At 51.7% G+C, this 13,589-nt stretch overlaps 1 protein-coding gene across 14 annotated transcripts in view; it reads right to left on the reverse strand.

Annotated features, from left to right (window-relative positions):
- Positions 1 to 13,589, reverse strand: part of UBR4 (ubiquitin protein ligase E3 component n-recognin 4) — a 1,723,360-nt gene that overhangs the window by 392,323 nt on the left and 1,317,448 nt on the right. For all 14 annotated transcript variants that reach the window (XM_086921716.1, XM_086921718.1, XM_086921717.1 and 11 more), the window contains one exon: positions 11,467 to 11,810. In XM_086921716.1, coding sequence (XP_086777842.1) covers positions 11,467 to 11,810 — 344 coding nt within the window. The remainder of the gene's footprint in view (positions 1 to 11,466; positions 11,811 to 13,589) is intronic.

Genomic DNA, 13,589 nt, shown 5'->3' on the forward strand with positions numbered 1-13,589 from the left:
TCTCCGTCCGGAGGAAGCCGTTGACGTTCCGCAGATCCAAGATAGGGCGTAGGCCCCCTTTGCCCTTCTTGGGTACCAGAAAGTAGTGGGAGTAACAACCACGTCCTACTTCTGGCCCAGGAACGCGCTCAATGGCCCCCTTGGCCAAGAGGGCCGAAACCTCCTCTCGCAGAAGTTGCAAGTGATCCCCCGACACACGGTGGTATTGAGGTGGCATGGATGGAGGGGATGACTCGAAGGGGAGGGAGAAGCCCCTTCGGACAATTTGCAGCACCCACCTGTCCGAAGTAACTTTATGCCAGTGGGAGAGGTGATGGCGAACCCTGCCTCCCACAGGCGTCACATGTGCCTGAAAACTCGGACTAGGAAGGTTTTGAGGCAGGGGCTGCTGAGGGAGGTGTGGACTGGGCTCGCCGCTGTCCCCGACCACCGCCACGGCGGTTCCCACGTCCGCCACCGCGTTGCTGTACATTCTGCGGCGCGTGGCTGACGGTACGTGGTGGGGCGCCCCTTCCGTGGCCACGAAAGGAGCGAAAGGCACCCGATTGCTGGCGTGGGGCCGTAAGGCCCAAGGACTTGGCCGTGGCCCTGGAGTCCTTGAAACGTTCCAGCGCATGGTCTGCCTTGTCGCCGAAGAGGCGACAGCCATCAAACGGCATGTCCAGGAGGGTGGCCTGGACATCGGGGGAACGGGACCGGGACCTGGAGCGGCGCGGGGCCGACTGCCTCAGCTCGAGACGCTTGCGGGACCGCTCCCGCCTAGCCTTCGACGTCAGGGCCCGGCAGTCGGAGCAGGATCGATCGTCGTGGTCGAGGCCTAAGCACTTCATGCACCGGCGATGGGGGTCCGTGACCGACATGAGTCGGCCGCACTTCGAACAAGGCTTGAACCCGGGCATCCCTGGCACCGATAATCGAGATAGTCGACTAAAGAGAAGATCAAAAAGGATCAAAATTTTCAGTCAAAAAGTGACTGGGGGTAGAGCTTCTTCCGGATCTGCGCTAGCTGGCGCGGAAAAAAGAAGAACTGACGTCAGCGCGCATGGGCGCCGTCTAAGTACTCCGACGACGTCATCCCGGCGCTCACGACGCCGACGACGGACGCGGAGCCGCAGACGACGCCTACCGGCGCGCAGGGGTATTGCTACGCAAAAGTTTCTGGATCCAGTCTGACGCCTGGGGATATTCTAAGGTAAGGAATCTATCACTAACGTGTCTCTTTCAGATGCCGCGGTATCCACCTCGACTCTTGTTGGCATAAGTAGTCTGGGTGTTGCCCTTGTAGAACTGCGCGGACTGTGAAAGCTGACCCCTTGAGGTGCCTCTGGTATTGGAGCGACGAAAGGACCCACCCCGAAACTGCTGGGACTGCAAGGCACCCATGGATTTTGCAGTGTCAGTGTCCTTCATTTTCTCTAGGGTGGTGTCGACCTCCGGGCCAAACAGGTGATCTGGATTGACCGTTTGGTTCAAGATGGTGGTCTGGATGTCTGGCTTGAAACCAGAGATTCTCAGCCAGGCATGTCTCCGAAGCATAACACTGGTGTTAATGGCTCGCGCAGCGGTGTCAGCTGCGTCCAGAGCGCACTTAATGGAAGCATTGGAGATCAGCTTCCCCTCCTGGATTAGCATCTCAGCCCCTTCCTTGTATTGATCAGGCAGGTGTTGCAAAAGGGTCTCTACTGTATCGTAGTGCGCCCTGTCATAACGCGCCAGGAGCGCTTGTGTGTTTGAGATGCGCCATATGTTGGCTGCCTGTGCTGCTACCCTCTTCCCTGAAGCCTCAAAGACCTTGGATTCTTTGTCTGGGGGAGGAGCATCACCCGTAGTCTGAGAATTGGCCCTCTTCCGGGCATTCGAGACGACCAGAGAGTCCAGAGGCAACTGTCCTTTAATGTAAGTTGGATCAGCAGGCGCCGCTTTGTATTTTTTGTCAATCCTTGGGTTGATGACTCTCGCCCTGGTAGGCTCTTTGAAGATCTCAGCAGCATGCTTTAAAACGCCTTTCAGCATTGGCAGAGGTTTTACAGTCTTTTCAGACACAGAAAAGGTGTCAAAGAGGAAATCTACATCCACAGGGTCAGCATGCAGCTGGACATTGTGATTGGCTGCTGCCCGTTCAATGAGGGCATTGAATGCAGCAGAGTCTTCAGTAGGTGAAGTTTTAGCAGAGAAGAGCTGAGGGTCTTGTCCTGAATGTGGATCCCCAGGGTCACCACCGGCTGACCAGGGCTCAGTTGCATCCTCCGGGTCTGTGTAGACCGGATAGCTATATTCATCCTCGTCATCGCCCTCACCAGCGTCCACATCGGAGTAAGTGGGCGAGACCTCGTGAGCTTGTGGTGAAAGGGGCTCCACCAAGGCTGGAGTACCAGCAGAGTCCATTTTCTTCTTTAGGGGGATTTTGTAAGACTCCAAATGGGGTTCTGGGATGATTTTCCTCTTCAGAAGGGAAAGCCTGCCCGTTTCGGCGACGATGAAATGTTCCTGACGCTCATCCTCCGAGTGATGTCGAGTCCGCGGGCCGTGGACCACCAACGACGCCTTCGGCGCCGAAGATACCTTCTCGGGCACGCTGGCCCCCGGCCTAGCAGCGAAAGCCTTAGGCGCCGTCTTAGGCGGCAAGGTAAAGAGGATCGGCGTGGACGCCTTAGCCGGTTTTTCCAGAGGCTTGGCAGGCGGAGGGTCCTTCGGCTCGACTGCCGCGGAGCCGTCCCTAATGCGCTGCAGGGACTCCGTGACCATCTTCGTGAACGCGGCAGATGGACGTGCCGGTTCAACGGAGTCCTTCGAGGACGGTTTCGGAGTCGAGTCCTTCAAGGCCACTTTCGGAGTCGACTCACTTGGCGCAGCACCCTTGGCCTTGTCGAGTGGAAGCGGGGCAGAGAGGACCTTCGGGTCATCGGGCCGCTTCTTCGGGTCGCCGAGAGACTTCTTGGGGTCGTCGACAGCCTTCTTGTGCTCGACCCGAGTTTTGCCGGCGTCGATCGTCTTCGGCGCCGATGCGCCCGTGTCGAACCCCTTCACCTTGGACTTCGACGCGGTAGCCTTAGGCTCGGCCACCTTGACTTGGCCCTTTGGCTCGACGGCCAGCTTAGGTTTCTTCGGCGCCGAGGCCTCCGAAGTCTTCGATCCGACCAATGTGATGCGCACTTTCGGTTTCGATATCTGCACCTGCGCAGTATCTGGCGTCGAGACCGTAGATTTCACTTTCGGTTTCGTTTTCACCGGGAGTGACTCTGTAACAATGTCCGTGGCCGGGCCTGAAGGCGGGGCCGAGGAACTCATATCAAGGTCTTGGGTAAGGCCCGAAGGCGATCCCTAGACCTGGGCCGTATAGATTTGCACAGCCCCAGAGTCAGTCTGAGGAAGCTCCTCGTCCGAGCTACCCTCCATGGCCCCGAGGGCCCCGTCGTCGTCTCCTACCTCCTCGACGACTTCTTCGCTCTCGAAAGCTTTGGCCTCAGCGTCGTAGTCTTCCTCGACGTCCGGTTTGATTCTGATACGTCCTGGATATCTTCATCCTCGACCTCCCCAGCATCGAAAATGTCCGTAGGCGCTGGTGCAGATTGCTGGGCCTCCAGGCGCGCAGCTCGACGGAGCTTGAGTGTCTTCTTGGACCTGAATCTCGAACAGGCCATACACTTGGCCTCATCGTGGTCCGGCGACAGACACTTGTTGCACACCGGGTGGACGTCGATGTGTGGGTACTTAGAGTTACAGACCGGACATCTTTTGAATGGACTTCGGTCCATGATGATGGTCTTTGAGTCTGGAGCGTCGACAAGGCCTTCCGCGACGAAAGCACGCGGAAGTGTAGATCTCGGCTCGGAGCCGAAGTAAAGTTGTGAAGCCGAACGCAAGACAATACCGACGTAAGACTAAAGACCTTTTGGTCTCAAGGAAAGTTTTTCTCTCGATTCCGACAAGAGGGAACCAAAGACATCCGAACACAATGCGGAAAAAAACTATCTGGGGATGGAGTCGATGCCCATGCGCACTGTAGTCCAGGGGAGGAGCCACCTATCTCGTGATACTTCGAAGACTCTTCCAGGACAACAATGTGCAATCATCCGGACCCAACACTAGGCGGCGATCTATGCACAGATATGAATTCAGCAGCCCACATGCCTCGAACTGGCCAGATCCAGACACTGCAGTACAGAAAGGCAGGGAAAAAAAAGAGTAGAACAGAGCACCGCCCTGAGTAGCAACCCTGCAATTACAGAGATAGCCCCCCCTTGAGACAGAACATATGAAAAAACATAACATGTGGAAAGTCTACAACCCCAATCAATAACAATGAAGGGGAACAAGTTCGGGACAGCTAAGTAACAACAATATTCCAAGATGGCCCCATCAAAGAATGGTACAACCCCCATAAGAAATAAAAGGGCAGAGGCACAGCCAAGAGACCCCAACTGAGAGGATAGCAGAGGGGCCAGAACACTTAGCAGTGAAAAGGGAAGGGGAGGGGGCGGCGTGGGGGGTGAAAGCAGGCCCCAACCTAGAAAAACCAGAGCGGAAGGGCACAGAAGTACATATAAACCCATCCTCTAATGGCCAGAAAGGAGGAGTGGAGCAAGAACAGGACGAAGTATCCTGCCAGGAAATAAATAAAAGAATGCACTCACAGAAGACCTAGCCACCAAGTGGGAGGCGAGTGCAGAAGACCAAGATGAAAGTTCTCGCAGAACGGGGAGGAAGGGTGGGTCGTGAAAAAATCTGCGGCTAGAATTGTCTCTAACAGATACACCGATACCGAAGGTAAGTAACTTGTACTTCTAATAGAGACTATTAGCCGCAGGTTCCTTAACGTAGAAAACATACCCTAGCCATACCCAAGGGGAAGGAGGGTCTGCGAGAAGACCTCACCAGCCTGGACTAAAGACCGGGCCCCAACAGGCAATGAGTCAAATGGACAGGGAGAAAGCCCTGTCCCCCAGGCAAAGGAGAACCCCTCCATCTAGAAGACCACCGACCCCAGAGGGGATGAGGGAAGACCAGAAAAGAGGCCGCCCGCCCTCACTGAACAGGAGTAACAAGGGCAAGGTGAAAGGAGGCCAGAGCACCCCACACCCAGTCAAGGTACCAAGGATCTCCACCAGAAGCCCCAGAGGCCAAGGCAATGCAGAGGAGCACCGAGGAAGAAAAGCAACCCAGAGACTCCAAGGAGAAGAGGTAGAGCGAAGGCAAGACCCCCCCGGGAAAAACACACCCAGTGAAGAGGGTAGCTGAGCCTCTCACAGCCCAAAGGCAGTAGACCAAAAAGAACAGCGCCTCAGCAATAAAACAGGCAGATAGAGAAAGGATAGTCTAAGCCCACCAAGGGAGACTGCTCATCACCCCGAAGAACCATTAAAGCAGGGCACTGAATCAGTGCCCCAAACCATGGCACTGTTGCTGATGCATTTGCAAACCTTTCAACATTTGTCAACAATTTTAATCCTTTGTATTCCATTAATTCAAGTCTTTAGTCATTTGTAAATCTGATACATCCACGGGCAAGGAAATGTCAATTTTCCACTGTTTCTCATATCCTTGATGGGCCATCCGAGCCTCTTCATTCAAAAATACGCACTGAAGGCATGTTTCATCTTTAAGCAGTTTATTACAACCCAATGCATTTCGGGCCTCTAGGGGCCCTTCGTCAGGGGTAACTGTAATAATTAAACAAATATTAACATACAATATGCCACTGAGTGACCAGAAAACTTTTTCACATGTCACGTAATTCATTTAAAGCAACTACCATACAGTCAATGGGCAATCTGCGCTCTTCCTCTGAGTGCATACAGTTATATCGAGCTGAATTAATGTCATAATCTTATAAACAAACAAAGCAGTCGCATAATCACACCCGGGTTCATGTATTCCCTAAATGAAACTTCCCTCCTCCCCTTTTTTTCAGGTCACGTTGCTAATTTTCATCACGTACCTGATGAGGGGAGAGGATAAGAAAAACGGAGGGAGGGGACAGTGATTAATGCATGTTTAGCCGCTCGTTTCGTAATACTGAGTTTTATATCGAGACAAAGTTCATTTTTGCACAAGGTTGTCTAGCAATGATAAGTAGAGAATAACAATCATTTGATGTCATGGATGATATGTGCACGGAAAGGGCGGAAATATGAGTGTTGTTATGCACAGGGGTAATAGCTGTCTGGTTGGAGGCCTCATCTCGAAAGTTGTTTGTTTATAAGATTATGACATTAATTCAGCACAATATAACTGTATGCACTCAGAGGAAGAGCGCAGATTGCCCATTGACTGTATGGTAGTTGCTTTAAATGAATTACGTGACATGTGAAAAAGTTTTCTGGTCACTCAGTGGCGTATTGTATGTTAATATTTGTTTAATTAATTTTTACAGTTACCCCTGACGAAGGGCCCCTAGAGGCCCGAAATGCAATGGGTTGTAATAAACTGCTTAAAGATGAAACATGCCTTCAGTGCGTATTTTTGAATGAAGAGGCTCGGATGGCCCATCAAGGATATGAGAAACAGTGGAAAATTGGCATTTCCTTACCCGTGGATGTATCAGATTTACAAATGACTAAAGACTTGAATTAATGGAATACAAAGGATTAAAATTGTTGACAAATGTTAAAAGGTTTGCAAATGCATCAGCGACAGTGCCATGGTTTGGGGCACTGATTCAGTGCCCTGCTTTAATGGTTCAATGTTTTACGTGTCTCAGGAGCTGGGCACGCAACCATTGAGCACGCATATTTAATAATGAAGAGGTGGACAAATTGGATGAAATTAAGGTGTGCAGCCCACTCCCCCCATATGTCATCACCCCGAAGAGACAGACAGCGCCCAAAGAGGCACGAAGAACTCAAGGACCACCTCAACCCCTAGAAAGGAGGGGTAGAACTGAGGGCAGGGCCCACTGGAAGAAGCCGAACATACCCCAGCCTCAAAGAGCGGACCAGGACGGCCGCCCCTGGTGCAGAACAACAACAGCTCGGCACCAGCATGCATAGCCAGCAGCAGACAACACTACGGAACTGTGCACCCAGGACAAGTCAAGACACCCGCCGAAGACAGAGGCTAAGAAGGCCAAGAAAGGCCCGGCCACACCCCAAGGGAGGGGCCCGCACACACGGCCCACGAAAGAAATGGAACCAGACAGGGCTACGAAAAGTTCGTAGACAGCAGGCCAGACCAGTCCTGCATCAAGGAGAGGAGGAAGACGCACCTAGGTGGAGCAGTGGAGAACATCTCAAGTCACATCTAGCTCTGGACCAAAGGGGTCCGTGGTCTTCACCCTCCTATGGGGCCTTGAGTTCCACTTTGTAGGGCTTTAGATATCAAGGCCATCACCCAGTGGAGTGTGTTCCTCTTCACCCCACTCAGTGGATACCCTCCTACGGTAGTGTGGTAAGAGTGGAGCCCCCCCCCCCCTTTCACTTTTTCACCCAGGTCCTGATGAATGCCGCGGACCCTACTGGGCCACCAGGCAGAAACATGTCGACCTTTTGATATCGGTGAGGGGACACTTATATCCCCAACGCACCAACCACGTTTTTTAAAAATACCATACAGCAATATTAAAGTTAATGTGACATCTGTAATGGATTTTTAACACACTTTTCCTTTATATGGGCCCCTCCTTAGTTTAGAAGTGCATCCCTGTCGTCAGGTGTATGCCCGCCCTCCCCAAAACAAGTTTCTGGATGGCGAGGACTGGTCAATGATGAAGCATGACACCAGGTGGTGTGTGAGACCAGTACTACACTTTTTGTGAGATGCCTGCACTCACGAACTAAGAAACATTTGCACGTAGCCCTTTTTTTCCCGCTGGGAGAAGCTCTATTGTGTTTAAACATTTCTGTTGAAGGCTGCTAACTCCCGGTACCCCGTGCCTCTAGTTCCCCCGTCCCAGATACACTCTGGGATTCTGTGGTTACGCAGACCAGGATGGCGACACAGCGACCCCGGAGAGGAATATACCGGGGAGCAACTCAAGCCACTCCTAAACCATCAGCAAAAGGATCGCACCGGCGACATACCGTGACGCCGCGGAGAGCAGAGGCCTGAAGGCGACCACATCTCCCCAGCACATGACAGAGCAATATAACAGCTACCACTGCCCAACATAGGGCATGTTACGTCCCAAGACATGGGAGCCCTCTTAGGAAAAACTTTTCGCAGCAGAGGACAAACAAAAAAGACCTGCGGAGCACCCATCAATCAGCCAACAAAAGAACACAGAAGCCCTAATCCCAGGGCCAACACGGCTTACCAAAAGCCAAAAACCAGAATTCAAAAAAGGGCTGGACCAGCAGCCAACAGCACCATAGTCCTGACAAAAAGGACTCAAAGGCACATTAATCAGACAGAACACACAACCGGGGCTACCCGCCCAGAACACAATTGAGAACAACTCCCAAATCCAGACCAACTTACAGGTCCCTGAGGGGGGAGAAGGAGGAGGAGGACGAAGCCCCGCCAGGAACCTCCTAATGGCAGAGTCCGCAGGGGCGTGGAACAAAAGAGCCCCATCAAAAAGAAGTCCACCAGCTGTTCCCGAACGTTCCCTGGGAACACACTATCCCGAAGCCAGGCATGTAGACGAAAAGCGACCGCCGAAGCCATGGTACGACCAAGCACCTCCGCAATGTCCAGAGTGGAGCGAAGAATAAATGTCGCCAGCTCCCGGCCATCCAACACATGATGCCTCAGGTCAACACAGGCACCCTCCTGAGAAATGACTGACATAAGGGACTCTGCTGAATACCACAAACAAGAAGTGGCTCTGGCCTAAACACAAAGTGTTCAGGGGCCGCATAGCTGCACTGGCGGAGGAGAAGATATTGCGCCCCCAGGAATCCAGCCAGCGGGCCTCCTGTGACGGGGGAGACAACATCGATGGAAGAGCAGTCTGCAAAAGAGGGCCCCTGGTAGAGGGGTGGATGGAAAGACACACAGGATTACTCGGCGCAGGGTGGTGGCGGTGCAGAAGGTGTTGGAGCACCGGGTCCCCCGTGGCAAGACGGCCCCAAGAGCCCAAAAGAGAAGAATGGAGCAAAGCCTCAAAGGGAAGCAGCAGCTCCCTATCACCAGAGCCCTGATGGAGGACCTCCAGAAGGTGATCCGTGGGAGAATGGGCAGCCGGATCACCCATATGCAAAATTCCTGCAGTTGTGGAAACAGCACGAGCGAAGGCAGCACCCTCCTCTCTAGGGCCCAGCGGTGGAGAAAGCAGCTCCTCTGTGGGTGACGGCTGCAAGTTAAGGCAGCCGTTCCCCAGTCCAACCGGAGTAAGGAAAAGCCAAGTCCAGAAAGGAGGAAGGGGGGCCAAGGAGTGGGAAACCCGCAGTGACTCCGGCGAAGACAGCGGCTGCGGCAACGGCAAAGAGCCGTCCTTAGAAGACGTTGGGGGAAAAGCCACGACGCGTCTACCAGTGAGGAGGAAACCAGCAAGTGCCGAACCTCTGGAGAAGAGGAGGCGTCCGAAGAAGAGTAGACGACACGACGCCGGCCTGGCGCCGTAGAGTCCGCGACTGGAGTCCGGTCAACACCGGCCGGCGTTGAGGGAGACGCCGTTACGACCTCTGCCACAACGCGCAGTGCAGGGGACCGAGGCTGGGTCGGAGACGGGGCAGCTAAAGAACGGCGTCGACTCTACCTCCGACGAGGAAGCCGCATGCATGGAAGGACGAGAGGGGCCTGGGGACACGCCCGACCCCCTGCGGCGCCGTCAGGGCCAGCAGCCGCCGGCGCCTGAGCGCCGTCACCTCGGACTAGGACGCCGCCTGACCAGAGGACCGAGGGGGACTTGGGGACACGCCCTGAGCCCCGGCGACCTCCCACGACACCACAGGGACCCCCGTGGGTTTTGCAGTGAGGCAGAGACGCCGTGGTACGAAGGAGGGAACCTCGAAGGGCCGCACCCCAATGGCACCACATCCTCCGCACCTGGATCCGTACCAGTCGGCCACAAAAGTCCCTGCACGTGGCAAGGGATCCGCAGACATCCCAGGAGGGGAAGGAGGAGAAGGGGAAGCCAACGAGGCCTGCAAGGCCACCACATAGGCCTCCATCTGGACTCTAATCGCCCCCCACGCAGGGAACGGCAGATAGGGTGACGACGCGCGGGCCGCTCCACCCGCGGAGAACTGACGCCACCAACGGGCCAGAGCCGGAGCCCAGCCCTCAGGGTCAAACTGTGACACTTACCAACCGTTTAGCGGCGCTCTTGCGGCCTGGGAGAAGGACGGAGGTGGCGGTTCTTGAAACCATCCGGGGGGTTGGACGCGGAGACGACACCGACCTGGACATGCGTGCCGAAAGGAGTTTCATCCGGCGCTCCAGCCAGGACTTCGGTTTCATCTGTTGACACGCCTCACAATCTGTTGAATCGTGGTGCTCCCCCAAACACCACATGCAGATGGGGTGAGGATCCGTCGCCGACATGTGGCGCGCACAAGACTAGCACATCTTAAAGCTCAAAAGCATTTGCACACTGTTCCCAGAAATACGCAGAAGCGAAAAAGGGAAGGCCAGGAACACGAACTGGATTTGCTTTGCATGCGTCAAAGGAAAAAACAGACGTAGGTGCGCCGGGGTGGGACTTATGTGACCTCGCTGACGTCACGTATGCGGATGTCAGGGCGGAGTTGCGTGGTGCCGTCCCCCCCCCCCCACCCCCCCCCCCAGACGCGCAGGAATGCTGTGGCAAAAGTTTTCCGGATCCAGTCTCACGCCTGGGGATAAATCTACGTTAAGGAATCTGCGGCTACTAGTCTCTATCAGATATTGCATTTTATGTGGACGATCCCACATTTATGGGGCTATGTTATTATGATGGACCTTTTTACAACCTTTGACTCATTTGCTGCTTCTTATCGTGTAAAGATCCCAGAAACCAGAAAGACTAAACTACTAGCTGATAGAATGTCTAAATTTGTGACTAACATACACGTAGCTGGGTTTACATTAATAAATTAGGTAATGAACAACAACAGATTGCAAGTTAAATAGAACACGCTTATTTTGAACGACTGTGTACTTTTACAATTGCAAAAACCAGTTGAAAGCAACAAGCCCAACTAAATGTACACTGTTTTTAGAGTTTTACTAACTAGACTCCTCATTCATCCTCGCAGCTAAACTCCCCTTTTGCATCTGCCCACTTACCCCTAAACCTACTTAACACAGGATTTCCTGTACTTCATTTTGCCCTACATAGGATAGGCTATGTTCTCTCTTCCCAAACTGGGATTCCGTTGCTCAACTTCCAAAACCCCCCAGAATGACTAAGCTGGTGTTTGGAGTAAGGACCCCCGATGCACCCTAACATAACTTTCATCCATTCGCCATACACCTCCTAGTCTCATTCATGTATAATTTACCTGGAGCTGCTCCTAGATTTCCAGCTCTAGACACCTTGAGGTCACAACTACTTTTCTAATGATCCTGGTTGTTCTTATAAAAATTTTTAATTAGTTAACTTACCTTGTAAGGAGACACATGAGCTGCCTGACTTCCTCTCGCATTCCCGCCGATCCACGGCGCAGGTTGTAGTCAAAAAGCTCCCGGATGAGGCCTTGAGATACTAAGATGTGGCGGATAGTGGAGTTGGTGGCCAGAGCTCTCAGTAATGTGATACAATGCTCAGTAACAGCAGAGGCACATCCATAGCACTTTGTGGATGACGTATGACCGCAACCCAGCACAGATAGAGCTCTGTACTGACTGGCTGTGAACGTGGGCTGCACAGTGGTGCGTGATGACTTTGTTGCTGCTTCCCTCTGCTGAAGGTCATATTCCAGCAACTCCTTCCGAGATGCAAATACTTTCTGTAATGAAAGAAACAGATTTGTTTAGCCTGAGGCTCCAGCCCAAGCGTAAAGGTTTCTACATATTAGTAAGATGTCATGTTAAGCTCTCAAAAAACAGCTAAAGAGTAAGCTGCAGTCAGTAAGAAATTACTTACGGATAACATTAGTTCTTCTGTTCCCAACGGATTATACATGTCTTTTGTGTCCTCAATACTGCATTAAGTAATCAAATGTTGGCATCTTTGAAATTACAACAAACTGGAGCTGTAGCACATGCCCCAGCTCTGGTCAGACCAGGTTAAGATTTCTAAGTTAGTGGTATAAGGATCATGTTCATCTTAGTCATTTTAAACTTGTAAAGAACAGCCTTTCCTGAAAGGCGTTAACAGAGAATTTAAGAAAGATCATCATTCCAGAGCCTGGAATGCAAGTTTTGACAACACATTTGCTGCATTTAGTGTTAAATGTCCCTCGACACCTGAAGATTGTTGTAACAGGTATTCCAACTGAATACCCTCCATCCATCTTCTAACCATTCCTTTGCATCAAAGGCACACTTCCTACTGCACCATTGTTCTCCAGACGAACATGATGTCTATGCCACTACATGAACAAGCCATGCAAACAAAACTGTGGCACTTGGCAGATCTAGCCTAAGACCTCTAGAGCAACTGTTTAACGAGGTACCTCGCTGTTTGTGTTGGGTTTCTTTTCAAACAGCACTACCACACAAGGATCAGGACATTGGCTTACCAAATTTCCCACTGAGCGTCCACCAGGGTCCCACAGAAGTGGACACTTTCACCTCTAGTCTCAATCGATAGATTGGGAATTTTGTGAGCAGGTATACACAATCAGGGGCCTGGGAAACAAATGTCTTATCCTAGTTTTATGCCTACACCTACCTTCCTTCATTTATCAATGATCTTGACGTCATGACTGAAGTATGTAATTCTAAGCCTCATGCGGTCTTAGCGACAACTGACTCTCTCAGGCAAGGTAGAATGGACTGCAAGTGTCTGAATAGTTATACTCACACCTGTTGTCATCATGCTTGACAATTCTGTGGGAGTCTCACTAAAATGCCACAGCCAAGTCCTTTAATGCTTTTGTCATCAGCTGGCTCACATTGTGTTGGGTGTTCAGAACAATTCTCTGACCTGTAATCAAAAGCTTCAAGACTCATGGTTGAGTCCAGAGACTAAAAGAACTGATACCTCTCCCTGGCCAGGGCAGGTTCAGTGGGGAATGGAATTAAGTTTGGCTCCATTTGACTCTCCTCCTTCCAAAGAAGCAAATATTTTAGCTTTTCTTCATGCATGATCCCTTTCACACCATATGAACCTACCATCAAGATATCTCTTCTGTAAATTCTCCTATTGCATGAATTTCACTGCTAAGGATAGCTGGTATGTAGACACATGAAGAGAATCTGCCTCTCTCATGCTGCCTGCACAAGATATTACTCAACTGAGGATGCTATATAGTGTAATAAAGGGGACCCCCTGCTATACATGAAGTTCCTAGGGCATGGAAAAGAGCAATGATGTACAAGAAACTCCAGAAACTGATTCCTTTCTAAATAGTTTCCTATCTCAATTATGGGCTAAAAGAACGTGGTTCTAGGGTGAGTACAAACATATACTTAGATTTGCATGTTCTTCCTGTAATTATCACAACAGTCACACCATCATTCATGCATATCACTTTTGATATTCGGAAGTACATACAAAGCCTTTACAATAGTAATGCATGATCTGTAACAATAATGTGTGCTTTAAAGTTATTACTGCTTAA

The sequence above is a fragment of the Lissotriton vulgaris genome, chromosome 5 (assembly GCF_964263255.1).
Source record: "Lissotriton vulgaris chromosome 5, aLisVul1.2, whole genome shotgun sequence".
Taxonomy (NCBI): domain Eukaryota; kingdom Metazoa; phylum Chordata; class Amphibia; order Caudata; family Salamandridae; genus Lissotriton; species Lissotriton vulgaris.